Here is a 26,709-nt window from a genome sequence, read left to right as displayed (position 1 = left end):
TATTGTGTCCACAAAAATTCTCGACGAAAAAACTCCCCGCTCGATAGCCTGACTCATGACAAATCATCCAAATTGATGAATTTAGAGAATTAAATAAATTTAGAAAATTTAAGAATTTCAGAGCTTTGAAGAAATGCATAGAATTAAATAAAGTTAGAGAATTCGAGGTATTCAGAGAATTAAAAGAATTTAGGAAATTCAGGAAAAGAAAAAAAGAAAAATACCAGAGATAATTATTAACTTAAACTATCTGCTTTTGCCGCGGATGCAAAAATTAAAACTAGGCCTCAGCTGAGGTGCGACCTGATCAAAGAGTTGAGGTTCAACTTGGTTTCAAGGAAGTTTAAATTTTTCATCTAGTTCTTGGAAGTATGGTGTTTCGCTCAGGTATTTCCAAGCTTCTCGACCGGGGTCTCTTATCTGCGGAGCACTATGGTTGTGATTTTGGGATGCTTCCCAAGTCGAAATAGTTCCGTGTCCTCCAGATTGTGGAAAACTATGAGAACCACCGTTTCCGTAGTATTGATGGTTTCCTTGGTATTCCGGGTTTCCTTGGTTTCCGTTCAATCCTCCTGACATCACTTGACCGTGCTGTCCTGGGTATCCTGGTTGTCCTTGCGGAGCACGATGACCGCCTCCTAGGTCATGTGACGGACCATATCCACCTCCTTGGTGTGAGGACAGAGCCCCATAATTGCTTCCTCCTTGGTGTGGTGGCGGAGCACCATAACCGCCTCCTCCTTGGTGTGGTGGTGGAGCGCCATAACCGCCTCCTCCTTGGTGTGGTGGTGGAGCGCCATAACCGCCTCCTCCTTGTTGTGGTGGTGGAGCGCCATAACCGCCTCCTCCTTTGTGTGGTGGTGGAGCGCCATAACCGCCTCCTCCTTGGTGTGGTGGTGGAGCGCCATAACCGCCTCCTCCTTGGTGTGGTGGTGGAGCGCCATAACTGGCTCCTCCTTGGTGTGATGGCTGAGCTCCATAACCGCCTCCTGCTTGGTATAATGTCATAGCCCCATGACTACCTCCTAGGTTTCCTTGCGGAGGAAGACTATGACTATGGGGTAATGGTGCACCCCGATAACTAGCTTCTGAATGTAATGGCGAACCCGCAGGTTGGTTACCTGAGTGTAATTCCGACATTGGATATTCGCCTATTTCGTGTGTTGACGCAGTACTGCCTTCTGAGTTTCTTGGTGAATCCGCATTACCGTAGTGTCCATCGTGTCCTAGCTGTGCTTGCGCATGTCCGTAATCTTGTCCTTCTAGTGTTTTGGGTCCTTTTTTCCCAAATATTCCGCAGCAACTAGTAAGGCCCGCTTCAGTCATTGATTCTGCAAAGAGAAATTATAGAAAATAAAAAAATCAATTACCATGAATTCCTAATAGCAATAATGTTTTATAATCCTTGTGTGTAAAATCACAAATTGCTTATAAATATATATTAATGCAACAAAAACACTCATTTTTTTATTTAAATTTAATTCATTTTTCAACATTTGCGATTTTTTCGGACAGTTAATATATATTTGCTACTCAAAATTGGTTTTTATTTTCATTTTTGTTACTAAATAACAAAAACTTTATTTTCCCTTAAAAATCAACAATATCAGTTTGATGCACGGTTTAGTGAGATTAATTTTTAGGCTTTAAATAACAATATTTTATAATCAAAAATTATAATGAACCAAAATTGACATATTAATTTAATTGTTATCTAAATAAATTGTCCTTCGAATCATCAAATTTGAGAATTTAAAACGTTCTGGGTGAACAGAGAAAACCAATTCTTTGCTTTTTCGTGTGTGTATGTATGTATGGATGTGTTATAGGTACGCCACTGACTCAATATATATTTGTTCCAAAGGATTTGAGAACGAAAGGAAAAAAACTTGTCGAATATCTAGGATTTTGCGAGATCCTCGGCAAAACAAAATATTGAAAAATCGAATTTTTTGTTCAGAAAATCAATATTTTTTACGACAAATATTAATTTCGCGACAGAGAGAAATTAAATAAGCTGTCAAGTCCTATGTGTGTGTTCTAACTGTAGTTGCAATCAGCGACAAGCTAGCTGTCAACTTTGTACTATGCATGGTATCGGGTGACGCTACCTTATCGACCGTGAGTCAAGACTGTGATTCTCAAAGGGGAAAGCGTCTTATCTTGCATTGACTTTATAAAAGACACTGCTATAAATTGGCAGTACGTTTTTTGTAATTCAGTGTAGCGACGATTGTCGAACATCTACCATTTCGCACGCATGTACTTTGATCAAGCAGCGCCGGCTCAGTGGCATAGAGCCTGGCTGGCGACCACGCTGCTGTGGGTTCAAAACTTTCTTTCTACACTTTTTGTATTGTAAACATGTCAAATAATAATTCATAATGCATCCCCGGCGATTAACTTCTTTTTTTTTAAATATCACTGGAAAATATATATCATGCAGACACTTTTCAATTATTTTTATAATTGTAACTTATTTTTCTTTACATATTTGCTGATGATAATCGTCATAGATTATCAAATATTAGGCAATTGTCAATTTAGAAATAAAAACAAAAAATTTCAGTACAATTTTCTACAAAATATGGAAACACTTTTTGCAGATAACATCTGCAAACGCACTAATTTAATAGATAAACTAATTTATAAATAAATTTATAAATGTGTCAAGTAACCCAGCAATAAATTTGAAAAATTTCAAATTTCGTAATTGGGCCCTATGCAAATTTACTTATAAATTGCAAGCTTATCAAGTCGACTGAATATAAATTTCGGTGTTACATGATATTTCAAATTTGCAATTTTTAAATATAAATGACACATTTATTATTTCTTAAAATTTTTTTCCCTAAATTTCCAAATTTATAAAATGTAAAATTTTGGAAAATAAAGCATGGTGAGTGCTTGAATTTTTTTTATTGTAAGTTTATGACGGGATTTTTATGTGAGTAAAATATGAATTAATGTTACGGCACTGATTACAGCGTTATGTGTGAGTATCTGTCACTTGCCTATTCACCCAGCTACGTTCCAAGTTAAAGCGATTATCACCCGCAAATATGTAAAGAAAAAAAATTACGATTATACAAACAAATGATTCGAAAAGTGTCTGCCGGGGAAGCATTAAAAAATATTTTTTGACATGTTTGCAATACAAAAAAAAGGATGATAAAAATATTTGAATACACAGAAGCGTGGTCGCCAGCCAGGCTCTTTACCACTTAATCGGCGATGTTTGATGAAAGTAGACGCGAGCTAACTGATAGACGTTTGGTAACCGTTGCTAACGTCGCCATCATCAAGACGTGGCCCTTTGAAAACGTTATTGAGTTCGATAATTCTTCCATGATTTAAGAATTGCGTGTAAAAAAATAAATTTGCGAATGATTATAAATTAATATTTGTCCTGAAAATAATAATAATCAGAAAGAACCAGCACCCTTAATAACATTTTTTAAATCAGTTTTATATTTAAAATAATTCAAAGTTCATGCAGGAATATAAAAGATTCTTTGGTTCAATGCGAATCGATTGGCCTATAATATTAATGTACTTAATTGAAAATCAAGGAAGTTATGCTCATTTATAACAACTGAAATATCTGCTTTAAAAACAAAAAATTTTGTAAGCAACATAATTTAAAGTGTTAATTTTTAATTTGTATTGAACACTATTTTTCACTCCTAGCTTTTATAAACAAAATCAATGGATTTCATTACTTTTATTTTGAACTTACATAATTGGTTGAAATTAATTAATTGGTTCTTTAAAAAAGCCTAGTTTAGTTAGACTACTTCTATACTGGTATTAAAATGTATGCAATTTAAATAATATTAAAATCAAATTCAAAATTCTATTAAACTTCTAATTTTCAGGAATTCTATACTTCTTAATACATAAGTATCTTATTAGATATAATAATCGACAAGTTGACATGTTATGAAGTTGATTCTCTTCGCCGCTAACAATTATTTTGAAAGTCAATAATATTTATAAAATTCAAAACATTGGTGCATTTAAAAAAATATAATGCGTTTTTAAAGCAAAATATTCAAGAAAAAAGAATTCACTAACATTTTGAAAAACTGTACTAAGAATGCATTTCATTTTATAAAGGAACAATTATAAAGTTTACAATTAAAAGTTTTTTGAGAATGCAAGGAGGAAGCAAACAAATATTTTTCAGATGACTACCGTGAGATCACTTTTAACCTGCAAGTTCTTGCACAGAATTTTTCTTCTTTAGAGAATTCTTGTTTCTTCTTATTTCGAAGTATTTTATATTTAAAATTAAAATAAAGTATCGAGCACTTTTTTAAATAGGTAATATTTAAACTACCGATCAATTTTTTTCTACAAATTTTAAATTATTTCTTAGGAATTGTTATTTTAAATTAAAAACTGAGTTAAAAATTATTACAAAAAATTTTTGTAAATCGAAAACTGAGCGTTTTACAAAGGTTTTTAAAAATCAGAAAATATTTATTTGTCACTGAGGTTATTAAAGCGTTTTTCAATTAAAAAGTTCTTTATTTTTTATATGCTTTAGATAGTTTTTAAGAAAATTAAATTTTCAAAGAAAAAAGTATTGAGCCCTTTGTAAAATAAGTGAAGTTCAATTATTTTTTGCATATTTTAAATTGTTTTTTTAGCAAAGCGATTCCATATGCAAATCTTTGTTAAAATAGGTATGATAAAAGAATTCCATAAATTGAAAACTGTGCGCTTTATGAGAATTTTCGTATATCAGAACATTATGTTTTTTCATTGATGTTATTAGAGCATTTTTGTACTTAAAACTTTCCTTTATTCTTTATTATCTTTGGGTCGTTTTTAAGTGCTTTAATTATTTAAAAACAAAAAGTATTAAATATATCGTTAAATAAGTAAAACTTACTTTGCTTTTTCACATATTTTAAATTATTGTTCCAGAAAAGTTATTTTGCATCGAAAATAAGTAAAGGAGTATTATATATATACGTTTATTGTTAATTAATTTGAGATATTTTATAATATTTTTAAAAATATTAAGAAAAAAAAGTATCGAGCCTTTTTTGAAATAAGGAAATTTCATTTTTAAAATTTTTCTAAATAAAAAATGGTATATTAAAGATGAGTTCAAAAACTTTTAGTTTGAAGTTGGTTGAGGCTCACCATATGACTTGGAACGACCCTTCCTCGAAATAATTACCCAAGATTTTGTCACCGAAATCCAAGTGCTTTGATAGCGAAGTTGGTAGAGCGCGCGGTTAGGACATACGAATTTAGGTAGTTTAGGTATAGGTTTCAAACATCGGCAAGTGCGATTTTTCAAAGCTTCTAGGCGCACGATTATATGTGTAACTAACAGTGTGCATGAATTACGTATTTTAATAATTTAAAAAATGAAGATTTTATAAGAATAATTTCGAAAACCATTTTTTTTCGTTGAGAAATAGTGTTCAGTTGAGGCACTATTCTATTGCATACGGTAGCATGTACTCATTTACTTGGAACACACACATATTCTATCGTCCCTATTCGTACCTACGATTGACTAAAAACGATTAAACTGTGCGTTGCCTGACCCTTGACTGAAGTAATTTGGCCTTGTGGGTATTAAATTATCATATAACAAAGGCAAAAGTGAAATTCCTTTTTTCAATAAATGTTGTACTTCTACTCCAGCTTTTGGCAGTAACAAGGAAAACGAATTTATTTATTTGATATTTTACACAAAGGATTGTCCATATACTTCGTTACCACTTTAAGGGGTATTAACGTATATCAACCTTTTATTAATTCGAGAAATTTCTTTCTAAAAGTTCATGTGGTAACTTTTTTGGTACACAGTAAAAACTTGGGGGTATATTTTGTTGCAGGTAAAATTATAACGGCATTCACTGTAACTCGGTAGGGATTCAGATATCTCTCGAACTTGGGGTACGACATACCGAGTAAGTAGGGTATGAAATAGCCACAAGGTGGGGTACAAAAGGACAGATGTTACTGTTTTGAAATGTTGGCAGCTGTTGTCAAGCATGCCATGGTCCTAGAAAAGTTAAAGGTATGCGGATTCCACTTTTTGAAACTAGGCTTTGAGGTATGAGCATGACTGAAATTACCAGGGGTGGGATTCCGATGCCCACTATTCTAGTTTATCGAATCTCTCTTTCTAACACATGAATGTATAGAATGTTTATTAAATTTTTCAAGACATTATTTATTGCCAAACAAAGGTTAAATGCTCGAGTTATAAATATAAATGTGCGTATTTTGTTGGCGAGAAGTTGAAATCGAGGTTCTGTTACTTTCATGTAAATAAATACGCAAAAAACAATACGAGAATTGAATAAAAATGTACATATTGACAAAAAATAAATTATTATTTTAATTGTATAGTTTTATATCGCCTAAATAATTGTAGATTCAGGTTTCGTATTTTTAATTCTAATTTAAATAAGTATTTTTTTAATTAAGGAAATTAAACTTACTATTATAAATAATAATAATGTTAAAATGGTATCCTAATATTTAACTTTAATAATGAAGTAATGCTTAAAAAAATATGTCTAGTAATAGAAAATTTGATCAAGCAGTTTTTATTTTGATCAAATTGAATTTGTACGTTTTCCTAATGTTTTTTTTTTAATTTATCAGCAAACGTGGATATCTCGAGCATTCGCAGTAGTGATTCTTGTGTATTTTTAAATTGACACATGGCCTTACATAACCTAAAAATACACAGGAATAACTACTGCGCATACGAGAGATATTCGCATTCTGCCACCACTGACTGGGGCTACGGTATAAGCTATCTCTCACGCACTGCAACATGATTGGTCTTTTTAAGTTTGCTCCATAAATAGCTCTTTACTTGCGCATACATGTAAACTATTTAACCTTCATTTGGAGGGGAGCGGTAAACAGCCAATCAGATCGCTGCGCGAGAGAGATAACTGATACCAGGTATACATGCGCTAAGATTTTTAAAATTAAGTATTTCAAGTTGTGACGTTAGCTGGCAAGATGTCTGCACAATGAGGGCCAAGCAATAATACAAATCCCCGAGGATAAAACTTATTCAGTTTATAACTTGAGAAAAAATATTTTTCACATTTACAAAAAAACGTATCAATTTTATTATTCAATTAATTATTTATTAAATAGTTAAATAGGCTGAATAAATTTATGGTGAAAAATAATTATTTTCCAACTTATTATAAAAATAAACTTTAGTCCCATATATTTGGTATTATTGTTTGCCCCTCAGCGTTCAGACATCTTGGATATCCCCACCGAATCTGAAATACCTAATGGCTCAATTTTATAAAATGCGAACAACGCACCTGCTAAACTTCAATGACCATGACATACAATTAGCTAAGCTGTCAGAATAATAAACAGAGCATTTAAATGTGGCTAATTTAAATCTTGGAAAGTATTTAAGCAGTTACGAACGCGTAGATTATGCGTCGATAATGACGTTTTTTGTTTCGTACCCCAAGTGATGGACATTTCATACCGCAAGTGATTGGGAATCTGTACCCGACATTACGGTGCAGCATTTACGACTCAAGGGTAATTTCTGTTGCAAGTATATGGTACCCGGATATTAGTGCTTCATTAACACTTTCTTTTTACTGTGTACTTTTCAGGTAATAAATTATGTTGGTACAAAATAAATACTTTTGTTTAAAAATGTATGTTTTAAGTTGAAACTTCTACTTTCTGGTTGACAAATCTTGAATTTTCTTTAACATGTTTTTGTTTGTAGTGAAATAATATTTTCTTTTAAAAATTAATTTTTCTTAGTTAAAACTGCACCCTTTTGGTTGAAAACTTTTACATTTCCGTAAAGAGTCATCTTTTTTAGCTAAAAATATATTTTTTTGCACGCACGATATGAAAAAAGTCAATAAAGGACAAACATTGCTTTTTGAAAGCCCTACAAGGTTATCACAACAAATTTTTGAATTATTTTGGAAAGTAAAAAATTCAAATTTTGATTGCACAAAAAATAATAAAAAATTAACAAATTCTATTTTATGGTGAAACTAGACAGAATACGAAAAAAGATGAAGCAAAAAAAGTTGTGATTCCCCAAAAACTACAAATTACTTAAAGCTCACTTCTTGATTAGACGCGTACCTTTTGTTTTGTTTGTGATAAATAACATTGGAAATAAACATAAAATAAATAGAAAATTGGTGGAAAAACGATCCAAGTTCAGATCAAAAATTATTTAACTCAAATTGTGCACCAAAAGGATATCTAACAAAATTTTATGAATTACTTTTTGATAGGACGCGTAGTTTTGGTTTTAATCATAAAAATTACATCAAAAATAAAAATGAAAAAATTGTGGGAAACGACAAAAGGCACGAAAACGAATTGATAGACAAAAGTTGTTCGTCTAAAAAAGTGATGCAAATTTTTTATAATACATTCACATCATTTATGATTGATTAAGTAGTAGAAATGTCCTGACTTTGACACTACAAAATTTACATTTCGAACTGAACGACGCAAAATACAGAGAAAAGTTTTAATGAGAAATATTAGATTTTGAAACAATCCTACGCAATTTCTTTTAACCATTTTTCAAGAGGAGTAGTCTTTTTTTTATTTCTCGAAAGTAGTATGCAGAACATTGAAAATTAAAATGTTAAGCCAATTGTTACGTCCCGTCACCTTTCCCCACAATACTCCGATCAATAACTACGCCCAATGTAAATCGGGCCTGACTCAAATAAAAGTTAATGTGAAGCGTATGAATTGGTTTAGGCACGATAATGGACAGCGCATTTATTACTTTAATAGTCGCCAATTAAGGGTAGCTTTTTACTATATAAATCCCTAAAAAATCGGTAGTCAGTCAGTCTTTTCCGTTTATCCGCCGTAGGCTCTGCCTAAATTAGTCAATCTGTTCCGTTCATCCGCCGTAGGTTCTGCCTGATTAGTCAGTCTGTTCCATTCTTCCGCCGTAGGCGCTGCCTAATTTTTCTGTCAGTCGTAACCCCATCTTTAATAAATATTCTGTCTTGTTTGTAATCCCATCGTTATCCAGTATGTCTTTGTTAATTCAGTATAAAGGAAGAATCTCCTTAGAATATTTGTACCTCTTGCAGTTTCGTGTCGGTAATTTGTGCCATTTGGATTACGTAAGTTTGGTTTTGTGCAGTGGACCTTTATTCCATCAAGTGAATCCCACTAAATTTACGAAAATATTCTGATACCTTTCTTCGGTACAAGAAGGAAACACCGTACTCATTCCTGCCAATTCTCTGGCGAAGCTTCCCGCTCAGTGAGATGGACCAAGGTAACCTTGACGAGTAACCGGAAGGTCAATAATCAAAATCCATGGAATTACTGGCTAGGCTTCCCAATCATACCTTCCACAAGTTGGTTGATCAACGGGTATGTCAACCAACTTAATGCAAGGAACCGCTGAGGAAACTAAGGAAAAGCTGAAGACCTCTAACTTCCCTCAGCAATAGATCTTAAAACTTAGACGAAATTCGGTGAGTTGAAGGAAAATTCATTAAGTGTCCACCCCTCTATGTTTACTTTAGAACCAAATGATTCAACTCTTAATTTTTATTTCAAGCTCCCCTTTTCAATGGAGTAATTGGACTCTCTCTCTCTCTTCCTCTCAATGCAACAACTAAACTCGTGTAATTCAAAAAAATAAATAAATATGTAATTCATTCAATTTGTATTCAATCTATTAAATTATTAAACCTCTCTCTCTCTCTCTCTCTCTCCCACAGTTTCCCTCAACTCCCTGTTTCGGCCAAATCTGACCATTCAATTAACGTCTGCTCGGATGAACGTCGAACATAAAACGAGGATTTATTAAGGATAATTAGGAAAGTGGCGTATATGTAATATTTACCAAGACGTCACACAATATAGAACGCAACATATGAGGAAAAGTTTTTGAAGGCTTGTTTCTCGTTTTTAATTAGTTTGTTTATCGAAATTGGTGTGAAAAAATCGAAAATTCCAATATCACGTCAAAGGAAGCTAGATGCCTATAAATCTAAAAGAAAACTTGTAGGATATTTGTTTTTTTTTACCATACAAATTAATATAAAAAAATCCTATTTTTAACACAACAACGCGAGATAGAACAAAATATATTAAAGAAGGATTGTAGTTTTTTATCACATTCTAAACATTTATGGTTGAGAAACTATTAAAATGGACACAAATGTTACACCTCAGTTTTTCAACCGACCTCCAGGTTTTAATATACCCTGAAATCTGAATCCGAAAATCAAGTTTTGGCGATTGCGTCTGTCTGTCTATCCATCCGTTCATTCGTCCGTAAACGAGTCAACTCTCGAAAAAAATTAATGGATCAAATCGAACTTTGGCACACTTTATTCAGTTAATAAACGAAAGAACGAATTCGTTAATTGGCCATTTAGGATAGAAATTCTAAAAGTCAGAGCTTTTTGAAAATAGTTGAGAATTCTTTTTAGATTCAAAAATTCTATGTGCGACTATTAGCAGTATATCTAAAACCAGTTTTATGATAAAAACATGATCTAAGTTATAAAAATTTAAAAACTTAAAAAATCAATCGATTATGCACATTTTTAACCCAAAAACGTACTGTATGAAAAAAGCGGAGAGACGAAAAACGTTGCTTCCTAAAAGGCCTACAAGATTTTCGTAACAACATTTTGAATCTTATTGAACAATCGAAAATTCAAACTTTTGTTGTCGGATACCGAGTTTTAGCTTTATTCATGAAATACAATAATAATTAATTAAATGTTTGGACAAACAACACAAGCTACGAAAAAATATATACAAAAGTTGTTTAACAAAAAAAATTACAATTTTTCATGAATCATTTTTACATTTTCATAATTTATAGTTGAAAAAGTTTTAGAATTGTCTGAAATTTGGCACTAATTTTTCAACGGATCTGGACGTTTCATGACACCCTAAATCCGAAAACCAAGTTTTTACTATGGCGTCTGTCTGTCTGCCCGTCCGTCTGGCCGTCCGTCCGTAAACACAATAACTCTCGAAAAAGAAAATTCTCTGAGTTATAGCGTTTTAAAAAATTTTCAAATCAACAAATTTTTGCATTTTCCTGGAAAATTGAAAATTGCAATTTTGATTTCACAAAAAATAATTTGGAATTCCATTTCGTACTCAAATTACGTAGGATACGAAAAAAGATGAATGGACAAAAATTTTATGGTTGAAAATATAACATATTGGTGCAGAATTCTTGAATTTTGTTAAAAACTCTTCCTTTTTATAACACATTAATGTCTTTGTTTAAAAATGCATCTTTCTAAGTTAAAATTCAACTGTTTGATTCAGAATTCTTGAATCTTCTTCATAATTTGTGTTTTTTGGTAGTAAATTATTATATTGCTTTAAAAAATCCATCTTTTCTGGTTAGAAAATTAATATCTATGTTTTAAACTTAAACTTTGTTCTTAAAAATTGATCTTTTTTATGCAAAATTAAACTCACATAATTTTCTTTAAAATTATTCTGGTTGGTTAAAAATTTAACAACTAAATTTTAAAGTTGAAGTACTTTCTTAAATATGCATTTTTTTGCTGAAGATTAAAAATTTTTGTTAAAAATTCATCTCTTTGGTTGAAAATAAAACTGTAATCTTGAATATTCTTTCTTTTCTTTTGTTGAAAAATTACTTTGGTTATTGAAAATTTACCTATTCAATATAATTGAAACTTCAATTTTGCGGTTGAGTGCTCTTGTATTTTTATGGAAATTTGAGTTTTTTGGTATAAAGTTAACTTTTTTAGAACAATTCAAAAGTTTTTATTTGATAATTCAACTATGTTTTTATAGAGAATTCGTCGTTTTATCTTAAAAATTCAATAATTTAGAAAAAAAAAATTTTTGGTAGAAAATTCTTTTTTTTTTTTGGTTGGTAATTAGTTTGGGAACTGAAAACGGAAATTTTGCAAAAGGACTGAATTTTAAAAGTCAGAAAAAATAAATAATTTTTAAGGGAAAAATAAGAGAATTTTCATAATGAAGTTATTTAATTGTCTTGTATTTAAAGATATTTTTTGCATTTGCTTTTTCTTGAAGATTATCTTCTTAGTTATAAATTTTATTACTTGTTTAGAAATTAAACACTAGGTGAAAATTTCACAATTCAGGTGAATTATGTAAAAATTCACAATATTTTCAACAAAAAACTTATTTCAGGGAAGCAAATGATGTAATTTTCTTTTCTTTGTATGGTCTTTTAAAGAGAGCTCAACTCTTATAAAATCCATAAAAACAGTTTACAAAAAAAAATGAAAATTACCAAACTGGCGCAAATTTTTTCGAAAAAACTAAAAAGTCAATTTTTTCAAAAAGGCCACCTTGGATTATATTTTTTATAATCATTTTTAGAGTTATTGTAATATGACATAAAAACATTTTTCATTAACTTTATAGTTATACATCATATTAAAAAAAGTTTATTTAAAAAAATTTTTTAAAAGAAAAAATAGTTTAGCGAGGAAGAAACTAGCAGGATCACCATACTATGATAAATCGACAAACAAATAAAAAATAATTTTGAACTTTTTAAAAATTTTCTTCGTGGATTTTGAAAGATTTTAGCTCTCTCCAAAAGTTCCTGGAAAGAAAATAAAATTATGTCAATTTGTTTCCCAAAATACAACTTTTTTTTAAAGAAATAGTACATTTTTATATGATTCACCTGAATACTCATGTAGCTCTAATTTCGCAGAAAAAATTTCGGATCAAAATTCAACTTTTTGATAAAAAATTAATCTCCTTTGCTTGAGGATTCAATCTCGTTGGATGTGAGTTTAATTATTTTGTTGTAAACCGATATTTATTAATTAAAAATTTATTTGCAAATTTATCCTTTTGGTTGAAGATAAGTTTCTTTATTGAAAATTATTTTCATTTGAATACAAATTTAACTAAATTTGATTTTGACTTTTTTTTTACAGGCATTTAATTTTTTTTATTTGAAAATTTATTTTTTTGGTTGAAAATAAGTTTTTGTATTAAAAATTATTTTTATTTAACTATCTTTTTATCGAATTTTTTTATAGACAGTTAATGTTTTTGGTATAAACTGAATTTTTTTGTTCAGTTGAACAGTTGAAAATCCGTCATTTTGTTTAAAAAATATTGTTATTTCTGTAGAAAATTAACTATTTTGTTTGAAAATTTCATTAAAGGTGAAATTCCTCACTGAATATTCATGTATTTTATAACAAATTTTAGTTTTTTGAATTAGTGTTTATTTTATTAGAGAATAATTTTTATAACTAAAAATTTAGCTATTTTATTTTTGGCTGTCGTTTTTTTCTAACATACATTTACTAATTTAGAATGAAAATTCATTTTATTTCTTATTGGTTGAAAAAAAAATTTTTTTTCAAATATATTTTTGACTAAAAATTTAACTATTCCATTATTCGTAGAACATTTTGTTAGGGACATTTAATATGTTTGATTGAAAGTTTAACTTTTTCGATGAAAATCTATTTTATTCGGTTGGAAACTTATTCCTTCAACGTGAAATTAATCTGTTCTAATTTTTGTAGAAAATTCATCTATTTGGTTGAAAATTCTATCAAAAATTAAAAGAAAAAAAAATGAATAAAAATAAAATCAATTTTTTCAATGAAAAATATAGCGGTTTCATTTTTTCTAGAAAATTAATCTTTTTTAGTTGAAAATTCATTCACTTTGTTAAAAACGTGTCTTTTTCAGTTGTATGACAAATTGTTTTAGTGAAAAATGCATATAGGTTATTACACGATTTATTACTATTTTTTTAGAGGCACATCAGATAGATTGAAAATTTAAATATTTTGTTGGAAATTTCCTTTTTCTTTGTTGAAAATTAATTATATAAACCGAAATTTAAGGAAAAGCTACAAAAACGTTTTTCAGATTCATGGAACACACCAATTTTAAAGAGAAAGATCTTTATCTCTAATCTCGATGGCGTTATCGCTTTGCAAAGTCAAGGCTAATTTTGAATAGGTCACTCGCTTAGTTGCCGAATCTTCGTTTGTAGCGTAGAGATTATTTATTTTACGTCTAGCTAGTACATTCAATAATTTTTCGAATTATTTAACACGTTTTAAAAATGGTTAGAATTATATTAATTCGAAATTTATTATGATATAATTTTAAATTTGTTGTGTCTTTAATTTCATGAATTGAAGAACTAGTAAGATGAACACGAATTACAATAAATTTATTTTCAAGGTTTTCCTCTTCTATGTCGCAGTAAAAATGTTTTTGAAAAAAAAATATAACAAAACATTTGCACATGGGGGCTTGGTCTATTTTTAGGTTTCACAGAATTGCTACCATCATTGTTTTGAATAAGGTATACATATTTTTTCGTTTTAGCCCAGAATATCAATTTTTAACAGAAAAGTTCATTCTCATCCCTAGAAAGACAAATTTTCAACTAAAAAATTGAATTTTTAACCGAAAAAGAAGAATTTTCTAAGAAACACATGAAATTTTAACAAAAAGTTGAATTTGGATCTAAAAATCATAAATCTACGAAAAATAAAAAATAGGCAATAATGATTTATTCATTAAAAAAAAATAATTTCCAAGAAAATTATAAAATGATTTCAAACATATTTTTTAATTCCTCTTTTGATTAAAATCATGTGAAATAAAACATTTTATTTAAATTTTGTATATATTTTTTAATACATCTTAAATCTTGAAAAACCTATTTAGGTTATCTTAAAATACATTTAGAAAAATTATATCTAATATAAATATTGAATCATTCTTGACAAACCGACCGATTATACTATTCTAAAATATAATTTCAACTCTTATTTAAGTCTTCAAATATGTGTGTATTTTTTTCTAATTTTTTTCTAATTACGGCAATACATAATTTCTGAAAAAAAATTTTTTCAGTTTTCAGTGGAAACGATAAATTTTAAGCTAAAATTATGAATATTCAACCAAAAAATATCAATTTTTTTTTAAATTGAATTATTACATTTTACGTTAAAAAATAATTTATATGAACAAAACAAAAAGAATTTTTAATAAAATAGTATTGAAACAATGAAATTTTGTACAGCAAGAAAAATCAGTCATAAAGATGATTTTTCTAATAAATTTATGAACTTTCGAGAATAAAATAAATAAATAAATTTTCAGAGAAAAAATGGGATAGTCTTATTTTAAGTTAAAAATGTGATTTACACAATAAAGAAAAGCATTCTCGATGAATTAGTTCAATTTTGAACCAACCAGATTAATTTTCAACAAAAGAAAAATGATTTTTAATAGAAAATAATAATTTTATATCAAAACAAAAGTTCAACAAAAGATTTTAGTTTTGTATAAAAAAGATGAATTTTCAACCAAAAAGATTAACCTTTCAAAAAAGAAAATTTGAACTAAATTGTTAAACTTTTAACCCATTAATATAAAATTTCAACAAAATATTTCAATTTCATATCTAGCAAGAGAAATTTGGAATTAAACAATGGAATTTAAGAAAAGTGTAACTCTTGAATATAACTTTTTATGTTTTCTACAAAATAATTAAATGTGTAACCAAAAAAGAAGAATTTTTAAAGAAATACATGAATTTTAAACAAATAGTTGAATTTTGAAATAAAAATGATAAATTTTCTACGAAAATTGGAATAGTTTCATTTTTCCACATAAACGTAAGTTTAACTAAAGAAAACGCAAATTTGGAACTAAAAGAGGTATTCCATTCCAGAAACAATGAGATTTTCAATAAAATTTTCATAAAGGCCAAGCTATAAATTTTCAACAAAAAAATGAAATATCCAACCAAAAATTGAATACCTAAATTTACAGTTAGAAAAGTTAATTTTCAGTCTAATAACCACGATTCTTCAACAAAATAGGTACTTACTGAAAAGTGTCGGAAAACCCGCCACGATGAAAATTGATATTCCAATCCGGTATCTCATTTTCTTGAAGAATTTTAAGCTTTTTCAGATGATAATTTAGAAAACGAATTCATATTCTTGGAAATATTTCAATCTATATATACTAGCTCATCTCACTCGGCTTTACAAATGATTAAGTACTTTTCATATTTTTCAAAATGATAAGGGAATTTTTATTTATTGATGAAATTAGAACAGCAAGGCTGGTCTGACAAAAACATTGAGGCCTTACTGGCTCGACCTAATTTAAAAAGTCCAACAAAAATTAATCATGCTCAACCAAAATGTAATGCGTATTTGATATTTCAATAAAGAAAACTAGTTTTCTTTTTTTTTAAACTTCAGAAATAATGGGAAAAAATTCAACAAAATAGTTGAATCCTTACACGAAAAAGTAAATTTTCACTCAGTTGCATTTTTAACTAAAGAAATTAAAATGTTATCAAAAAATAACAATTTATAATAAAATAATCACATCTTTATCCAAAGAGATGAATTTTAAACTAAGATTATTAATCTTGAACAAAAATTTAGTAACTACGAAATATATTATGATAACTGTAATAGCTGATTTTTAAATCAAAATTTTTGTTTGACTCAAGTGAAAAAAATTAAATTGGCTCAAAAAGACCAATTTTTAAGCTTCCTTCAAAAAGTTAATTTTTTTCCTTATGAGTTCATTAAGAGTTTATAACAGATTTGTAGATCTTTATTGTTTCAACAACTTTTGTTTCTCTATTTTCTTTCGTCTCTTGTGTCGCTTCTCGAAAATATAATTTTTTAATTTTTAAACTTGTGTTTTACAAATAAAAGAAAATCTGCTTTTCCTATATAAAAATTATTAATCGTTCATTTTTTTGCCTGAAAAATTGTTGTCTAAAAATTCTGCGATAATTTAAAATTCTATTTAGAGGTTTCAAATGTAAAATTATTACTATTCATAAATTGTTGCCTACATAGCCAAAAAATAATGCTTTAATAATTAATAAATAAATAATCAACACTTAATTAATAATTAAATAACAATTAATTTCTAGTTGATCAATCAGTAATAAATAATGATTTAATAATGAATTAATAATACTTAATGTTTTCGCGCCAATTTATTGGATTGGGTACCACTAGCGCTCTTTTTTTAAATAATTTTTTTCCTGTATTTGTTTCTAATTCTTTGCAACAAGCAATAATTGTAACACAAATAAAATTTACAATGTAGTATGAGCAGTACTTGGGATAAACTTCGTTAAATATTACAAAAACACCGTAAAGTGCAGTCGAACCGAAAGAGTTGGCCCGTCCGTCTTTTAAATTATAAACTTGAATCTCAAATCTATAAGAATGAAAAAACTTTTCTTAATTTTTGACTCAATATCAAAATTAAAAATGTCAAAATGCAATTTAATTATTTTACATTTCCTACCTAATAATATTTCTGAAGTGAATAACCTATACAATTTAAAATTAGAATGATAGAAATCTTTTTTTATGTTTTAAGTCAGGCTTTCAATGTTTTTATAAATAAATAATAAGGATGAACAAAATGGTAATGTTTTCTGTGTTGTAATTCTCTAAGTTTTATAGAGTAACATTCGTTAAAGATGCTTTAATGTTATAAAATAAACAAGAACAACATAATGATGAAGAATATTCTTCGTGAAATTATTATTGTTGATATAATAAACCTCAATAACAAATAAATATTTTCTGATTTTTAAAAACGTCTGTAAAACGCACAGTTTTCGATTTATTTAATTCTTTTATAATATTTTTTAACACAGTTTTTAATTTAAAATAACAATTCCTAAAAAATAATTTAAAATATGTAGAAAAAATTGATCGCTAGTTTAAATATTACCTATTCAAAAAGTGCTCCATACTTTTTTTCAAATATAAAATAGTTCAAAATAAGAAGGAACAATAATTCAGTAAAGAAGCTTCTAGTGCAAGAAATTGCAGGTTAAAAGTGATAGAGTCTCCCGGTGGTCGGATGAAAAATATTTGTTTTCTTCCTCCTTGTATTTTCAATTATTTTATTTTTAAAGTTTGTAATTGTCAATTTTTCAATTCTTCTTTTATAAAATAAAATTAATTTTTAATGAACTTTTTAAAAATGTTATTGAATTCTTTTTCCTCAAATATTTTGCATTAAAAACGCATAAGATTCTTTTAAATTACGAAGAAAATATAATAATTGTGTTTTTAAGCATGTTTTAAAGCTTATAACTTTGTTTTATGCTGTCATATATTTATTTTTTATTATTTTCATAATAAAAAAGAATTATGTAAGTATATGGGTGATTGCAAAAATGTTAACCATTTGTTGTCTAAGACATTTTCTATATGATTAATGAATTATTTGACTGAAAAACTTAATTTTATAAAGATTCTATAAATATACATACTAATAATATCCGCATTAAATTTTCTATAATAATTGAATTCGTTGACTGAAAAACTTAATTTTGTTAATTTTATTTAAAAAAACCTAAATCTATACTTAATTATTTAAAATAGCAACATTATATGCGCGCTACAGTACGCGGGAAGCGTTGCATTGCCAATTGATAAGGTAAAAATATAAAACAAGATATTAACTATTTCAAAAAGCAAGTAGGAATATAAAATTGAAAACTATGAAAAAAATCCCGCCTAATAAAAGAATTTGTTTTTCATAAGGTCATGTCACGAGTGGGTCACGTGACTAGATTCCTACCTTACCCCCGCTTTTGTTATTTCCCAACTTATTTTCACACGAAGCGCCACATCGAGTTAAAAATTTGGAATAATAAATAAGAAGCATTGAGAAACGTGGGTCTGGCCCTGAATTTTAATAATTATGAAAAAACAAAAAAAATATATTTACAACAAAAAACTTGTTTTATAATTACACAAATTTAGGACCGGACCCACCATTTTCAGTGCTTCTTGCTTAGTATCCAAAATTTTCAACTCGATGTGGCGTTTCGTGTGATAATAAGTTGGGAAATAAAAAAAGTGGCGGTAAGGTAGGAATCTGGTCACGTGACTCACTTACCACATGGCTTTAAGGAAAAATTAATTTTTTATTTCGGCTAGATTAACTTTTTTTCTCTTAAGTAAAAAAATCTGTTGCCTAAAACTTATTTAGTATAAATTAGAATAATACATGATCATTTTATATTTTAAAAACTATTTTTTTGTACTTATGTATTTCATGAATTTTGCCCTTTTTGTGATTTTTAAACTGCTATTATGGAACGCGAAAATTGTGTGTAAAAATACAAATATGTCTTACAATTCTAATTTAAATGAAATAAGGTTTCCATAAATAAATTTAACTTTTTGAAAATCAATTTTAATCTGGCCGAATCCAAAAAATTAATATTTCTTTATTGAATAAATAATTCCTGTATTAAGTAGGAATAATTATTGTTATTTTTAAGTTCGGATCATTTTTTTTTACCTTGAACACTACACAAAAATAATTGCAGGGTGGCCGTTTTAATCGAGAAAAAATTCCTAGTCATCTTCCGATTCACAAAAATGTTTCACGCTTAAAAAAATTCAAAACAATTGTTAGCGTCGAAGAGAACCAACTTATCATGAGAATATAATATTCTTAATTCAATATTTAATTAAACTTCACGCAAATAAGTATAATGGAACAAATTAATTCAATAGTTTTTTGCTTAGAGTACATATATTCTTGATTTAAATTGTTATCCTGATTCTTTTATTTTCTTGATTCAAGAAAATCGGTCCATTGTGAAAATAAAATACTTGCTTTTTTCGAGTCAAATCAGCCAAGTAAATTAGCCTACTTGATTTCATGCAAATTTCTTGTATCAACTAATCATAAATTTTGCTGAATTTATTATGAAGATCCCAGTGAAAAAGTCTGAAAATGAAAAAAAAAAGATTTTTTCTGTTGACAAATGCTCCAATAATGTATTTATTTATTAAATTTGTTAAAAAATGATAAAATCGTACGTAAAATTATGAATTATTATGAAGTTCCTAATTTAAAAAGTGGACATAGAATTTTTATGTCAACAAATACCTGATCAATGCATTTTTTCATCAGATTTGTTTTAAAAAATCATTAAATTAATCAACTAATTATCAGTGTTGCTTAAATTCAAATGAAGTTCCCAATTGAAAGGAATGACATTAAAAAAAATATTTACTGCAGAGAAATTCCCGGATAATGCATTTATTTATTTAATATGTTTTTTAAAAAATCATAAAATTAATTTTAAAAACTATGAATTTTGCTAAAATTCTCATAAAGTTTCTTCTTAAAAACAAATTGACGTTCAAAAATGTCTATCAAAAAATTCCTGACCAATGCATTTCTAATTAAATTTGTTGGCGATTTCAACAATCTGTCTGTTATTGAGGATCACCGGGAGGGTCAAACCATTCAGTGGAATTTTTCTAACCAAGTTTCAAGTGCTTCGGTAGCTAAGTGGTTAAAGTGGGCGGTAAAATAAACTAGTTTAGGTAATTTAGGTAGACTTCGAATCCTCGGCGAGTGTTATTCTTTAAAGCGTGTGATTATATATAATTTTAAAAAATGAAAATTATATAATAATAATTTCAAACATAACATTTTTTAAATCATTGTGTCAGGCCGACGCACTGTGCGGCGAATTAGAAAATTGGGGTCCAAAATGACCCAGAGCCTACAATTTGCATCCGGTTCCATCTTTCTTTAAAATTAAAGCTAATTAAATTCTGAAGAGGTCTGTTGAGGGCATTTTGATAAAAAGGCTCTGTTTGTTTGTTATTCAAGTTTCAAAGTGCCAAAAAACCATAATTTTTCATATTTGAGCTGAGACGATACAGCCACAATAAACATGAATATTTCTTTGTGTATCGTAAACAAGTTTAACATCCTTCTTTTCTCAGCTGATTTATCATCTTTGCTCAATCTTATCCCAAGCCTATGTCTCTCTAGCTTGGACTATTAGGGAGAAAATTATTAAATAAAACATCGTTAGTAATTTGAAGTCGAATATAATTTCTTTCATGCCGTTTACTCGCTTAGGGTAATTTTCTTAATTTTACAGACGCTCTGGTGCAATATGAGACAAATTTTGACAAGCATTCAAAGATTCCAGTATTAAAAATCACTATTTCAATATAATTCAAATAAATAAAAAATTGGCTTAGATTTGGCCAACGCCCACAATTTACATAAAATTTATTATTCCAGGTTAAAGTCTCAATGGATTTATTGTAGTTTTACAGGAGTTTAAATTAATGGTGTAGGATAGTCTCGTTTACTGTCACCACTTTAAAACTGAACATGATTATTTTTTTAGGACCTACTGGAGTCCAATCCATTTCTTCTGGCTCCAATCGAGTAACATTTCCACTATCCATGTTTATTTTTACACGTCTTATATGGTTATCAATATATTTATATATTCCAAGAAAAACATTAATATTCACCAATATTGCAAAAACATCACCAGCGTATGTCGATAATACAATCTGTTCTTGAGTTGCAACAGGTCTAAATTTACTCTTGCCTACTAAAATCCTCAGTGATTTATCGGTTGGAAAAGTGTATCTTCGAAGTTCAAATATCTTTTTGCGATTTTTAAAGGGAATAAGCCGAAGAAATCTAAGCTGTTCAAGTTCATAGCCACCAGGAAGGCGTATGCGTGCAGGTTGAGACCAGCACGGAGAAGTACGATTAGCTGATAGGGACCTGCACCTGACACGAAAAGAAGACCCTGCATGAGGAGACCTGGATCTAAAACGAAGAAGATCCTCGGAAGAAGGAGGAGAATCGGCAGGAGGACAATTCAGGTCAATCTCAGTTCTTTGATTTCTTGCAGAAGCAGAAGAATGTCCTGCAAAAGGCACACCAGGAACATTGTCGCCATCTGGTGAAGATTCGGTGCTTGAAGTTAACTCTACAACAAGAAAGAGAGGATAACATTTTGTTCGGTGTTATGAAGTTCAAATGCGGGCAGGTTAACTTAAATTGTTCTGTAAAAAGTTAATCCTTTTAAATACTTTTATGAAATTAAAATTTCTGAGGGTGTAGAAATTTTTAGATTAGATTGTTTGGTATTTTTCAAACATGAAATGATACCTTGGAGCCTATTTAGCAAGTAGTTAAATTTTCTCCGTTGGTTTTAATTAATGTTGCAAAGCAGAGTTGCTGTCACCTGAACAAGTTCGGATAGGAAATGAATGTACTGCAATTGAAACTGGAATTTCAATGATAAATGATATATTTACCAATAGGATTCGGGCACATCACTAGCATCAAACAGACAACACCAACAAGGTTCCACATTTTTGCTATAAGTATCCACTTTCAAAGAATTGCGATAATAGTCTAACTAAGGAACAATGGTGTCTAATGCGTCTGGCTAAATTTTTAAGATCTATTACTGTTTTTTCCGACATAAATGATAACAGCTCGTTACTCCGCAATACAAATATGAGTATTTGTTAACAAATATGATAACATTTAATCTTGCGATTCCCATGTATAATTAAAATGAATTTAGTGAATTTATACAATTTCAAAGATTTGATAAAAATATTTTTTAAAAAATTGAAGCAAATAGTCTAAAGCAGATATGTCCAGCTAGGGGAAATTCCCGCCGGGAACACATGTTTTGCGTGCACCACTACTTCGGCTGGAGAGCAAGGTTGGTGGTAGACGTTGGTGTGTATAATGTACAGAAAGTTTGGGTGATAATTTTTGCACTATAATAATTTATTAATATCACGCACAAGGTAGAAAGGTACGTTACCGAAATGAAATATAATTATAAAATCTAGATCCTATTCAGTATCAATAAATTTAGCTATGTTCTACTAAATATGATATGTATTAAATATAATATTCGAAATTGGATTTAAGCCCACTAAGTTGACATGTTCGAATAGTAATATATAATGTATATCATCAGTCTACCTAACTTGTATACTGGGAGTAAGTGTACTAAACAGCCACGTTTTCCTTCTTATACCGTCAAGCCCTGCTGCCCTCAACATTCCTAACTTCCCTATATGTGTATCTATCTCCTTGTGATACAACCCCCTCAACTGCATCTGCCTCCCACGTTCTTCTACTCTTTTCATCTCTCTATCATGAATCTGAACCCTGAAACGATTATTTAAAAACTCCCATCTATTCGATATCTACCTCACATCGCGCTCTGTCTTGAAACTTCCCAACTCCTCTGCTAAACCTTTTTCCTTTTCCTCTTCAATTTTCTTGCACATAAATCTGAAATTATTTTTAATTTCTACATAATGCTCCCTTTTGGATGTTCCCTCTTTTCACTTTATACAATCCTTTTCACTTTTAATTTCATTCTTGCATTCCCTATCTCACCACGGCCTTATCATTCCTTACTTCTTCTTCCTCAATATCTGCTTTTGCAGAAAGCCTTTTACTTCCTCTTAAAAATCCTTGCATATCTCTTCCACTAACTCCCCTTCAAAAGCGTACCTTCCCTAAATGTTTCTGATACTTCTCTATTACCTATCTATCTTATATATCTCTCTGTATGACTAATCCATCCCCAACCTCTTTAATAATTCTTTCACTAGTCCTTCTTTTCTTCTTGACTTCTTCTTGACGACCTTGGAAAGGTTAGCTATACTCAATCCCATTCTTTTCTCTCTAGCTACGTTCCTGCGCAACACCTTTACAACCCTTCCACTCTGCTTCACCGCCCCCCACCCCTCACTCTTTTCGAAACAAATTCCCTTGATTCTTAGACATCTCTTAACTCCTCTCCCATCTAGCCTTGTCGTGAAGCATTCTTTGCACATCCCTTTCCTGTTTCATCAAATCTTGATTGATGAAAAGCTTCTGATCCTTTGTCCTATTTTCGTTTCGCATTAACCTAAACTTTTCTTTCTAGCTCTTATATTTCATAATCGCCGCTTTATTCTTCTTTCTCCCTGCTATCGTAACTTTTGCTTCATTGCCTTTAAGCCACTCTGTGCTCTTTAGAAGCGCTTCCAAACCCTACCTTTCTTGCGGGCTCTATAGCTTCTATCCCCTTATCACAATATTATGATTTCTCTATCAGCTTTTCAACCTCCTTTCTTCATTTCACGTCGGGCGTGTGGAAAATTTCCTCCCTGTGCAATTTATTACCAGCACTGCCGGTACACTCGCTAACCAACTACCGATCCCCCACGTCCCACCCTTCCATTAGTAACTGGGACCGCTCCATACAGCAGTACTTTCTGCAACCTACATATGAACCTCAAGACAATTGCCGCCTAACGCCCCAATTATTATTTTTTTATTTCACTTTCTTCGTTTTATTCTTGCAGACATTCTTTTGTCTCCCCAAAAATTACCCAACACTACGACAAACACCTTTGTCCCCCTTAAAAGTTCAACCTCCTTATCACAAACTTTCCTTATCCCTTGCCGACCTAAGCTCATTTTTCTTATTTATTTAAATCTCATCCCACAAATACTCTAAATATTGATTTTAAACAGGCCAATTAGGTTGCAGATCAACCTTTCGAGCGATCCCCCTGAATAAAGAGCCACACAAAGTCGACATGCGCGGTTCCCACTCGGGCCCTTTAGTGTCTGAGGTCGTTTCTCTCAGGGGTCATTCGATCCAATGACTCACTTCTTCATGTATTCCATATAAACTGTTTGGCGCTACAATTTTTTTGGCTTGGCATATCTCTCTCGCTTTCTTCACATTCACGTCCGCAAAGAAAGGGAACTAATGCGCAAAAATTCTATTTTTATTTTTTATGCGAGTCGATAGATTCTAAACTACTCATTCACTTCCAATAATCAGAATATCTTTAAATTAATTACTTCCCTTGTTATTAAGCTACAAACATAGGCCAAATATGTCTACGCTGAGACGAAACAAAAGGCCCGCGAAAACCAGCCCTAGCACTTGCCACAACTGGGTATAACCGAAACAGGCCGATGCGAGCGGAGCTTACGGATACTGCACCTAAATGTGTAGTGATAAGTGGAGGGGGTGATTTTCATAGAAGCCTCCACCCTACAAATGCTGGCTTGCAGACTGCTACAATTGCCCGTCCTGTGAAATTTAGCTAGCTATGGCGCATTAGATCTCTTTCTTTGCGGACGGTCACATATTCGTATTATTGTTTCATCTTAACTAAATTCTTTGATGATCATTTCATTTCTCACTTTGTCTATCAGCATTTTATATCACATCATGCGTTGTAATTTTATGATAATCAAGGTAATTTTACTCTTATCTTTTTCTTGATAGGTCTATGTCTCGCCATCGTTATTCTGAAAACTTCAGTATAGCCTCTGTTCATATTGTTATTTATTAATTTGAATTTCTCAGTGATCCTGATGCAAATCCAAGAAATTTATAAATGTCCAATTAGAATACTTTTTAAAAACCCTTTTTAGCCCACTTGACATTGTATGAACAGATGCTTCTGATCTTACTTGAACAAAAAATATATTATTACAGACAGATTTAACGGAAAGAATACTGTATATAATTTCCTCATAGTATCCACATAGTAACCCTTCAGTATCATAGAATAGTTTCTTTTGCAACGGTTAAGAGTTTGAAGAAATATTTGACCCATAAAGCCTGTTGACTGCTATATACAGATGATGCCTTCGAATTTGAGCAGTCAACGGGCGTTATACGTCTCATATTTTTTAAACTTTTTACGGTTATAGAAACAACTATTGCGATTACACCATGACCTTCTAACGAGAATTTTAACGTAGACGCCGAATATCACTAATTTAAAAATTTGGCTTGCTGTTTTTTGAGTTTTTGTTGCATTCTACTGAAGGGATACTTTGTGGATACTATGAGCATTAGAGTGTCTCAAAAACTCTTTTTTTAGAGGCAACGATCCCCACAAATTCATTCCAAATCCGAAGAAAGAATTTCCTGAATTTTTTTCTCGATTTTAACAGGTGCCGGTTTTGACTGTTTTCGACTGTAATAATTTTGGTGAGTTTGAAAAAATGCTATTTAAAGTTATTACTATTGGACTAGTGAAATATTTATTATCATTGGTTAATTAATTATTAATTATTTTAGCAAATGGAATTTGTTTAAATGATTTTTTTACAAAATTTAACCTCCATGCCTTAAAATTATTACTTTTAAATTGTTTAAACAAATTGAAAATTCGTTTTTTCCTAAAAATAATTTACATTTTTAAAAAATCCAAAAAAATAAAATTAATCAAACAATGTTGATAAATATTCCAATAAAGAAATATTAATAGTTTTCATAAAAAAAATTTAAACCAATTGCATTTATTTAAACAATAGAAAATTAATGTACTAATGGTAATTAATATTCCACCAGACCTATAGTAACAATTTTTAAGGGAAAAGACGAATTTTCGAAAAAAATTGATTAAAAAAAAATTCCATTTATTTCAATAATAAGCAATTAATGAACCCATGTTAATAAATATTCCACTAGACCAATGTTAATAATTTTAAGTCAAAGCGGACGAGAATACCGAGAGTGTCCTTTCCGCTCAATCGGTCTGATGTGATAATGGCAGACTTTTAACAAGAAATAGTGTTATTTTCCTTGTGATTTCTCTCAAAACATATCGGATTTCATAAAAAAAGGGGATGTGTCCTTGAGTGAGAAAAAAAAGAATGATTTAAAACAGTTAAAAAGAAGGTAATAAAGGATAGTGTCTAATGTTTGAAGTATGTAAGTAGCTTTAAAAATTATTAATTCATTATCTAACCGTTGTAGCACTATTGTAACAGACTTGAGCTTATCTAATGTACACTGAT

General features: G+C 29.8%; 1 protein-coding gene across 1 annotated transcript; it reads right to left on the bottom strand.

The window, feature by feature from the left end:
• Window positions 1–333: 333 nt before the first annotated feature.
• LOC117177724 (glycine-rich cell wall structural protein 1.8-like) lies at window positions 334–22,233 on the bottom strand. The gene is made up of 3 exons (XM_033368620.1): window positions 22,176–22,233; window positions 21,620–21,844; window positions 334–1,331 (listed from the first exon to the last, which is right to left on the bottom strand). The coding sequence occupies exons 1-3, from the start codon at window positions 22,231–22,233 to the stop codon at window positions 334–336; spliced, it is 1,281 nt and encodes a 426-aa protein (XP_033224511.1).
• Between the last annotated feature and the right edge of the window lie 4,476 nt (window positions 22,234–26,709).

The sequence above is a fragment of the Belonocnema kinseyi genome, chromosome 1, assembly GCF_010883055.1.
Source record: "Belonocnema kinseyi isolate 2016_QV_RU_SX_M_011 chromosome 1, B_treatae_v1, whole genome shotgun sequence".
NCBI lineage: Eukaryota > Metazoa > Arthropoda > Insecta > Hymenoptera > Cynipidae > Belonocnema > Belonocnema kinseyi.
Note: the sequence above shows the minus strand (reverse complement) of the source record. Positions and strands in the feature narration are given on the sequence as shown.

Coding starts and splice junctions, on each gene's coding strand:
- LOC117177724 (XM_033368620.1), bottom strand. CDS start 22,233: ATGTGGAACCTTGTTGGTGTTGTCTGTTTGATGCTAGTGATGTGCCCG. Junction 21,845..22,175: donor GATGTGCCCGAATCCTATTG/GTAAATATATCA, acceptor TTCTTGTTGTAG/AGTTAACTTCAAGCACCGAA. Junction 1,332..21,619: donor CAGGTCCCTATCAGCTAATC/GTACTTCTCCGT, acceptor TTCTCTTTGCAG/AATCAATGACTGAAGCGGGC.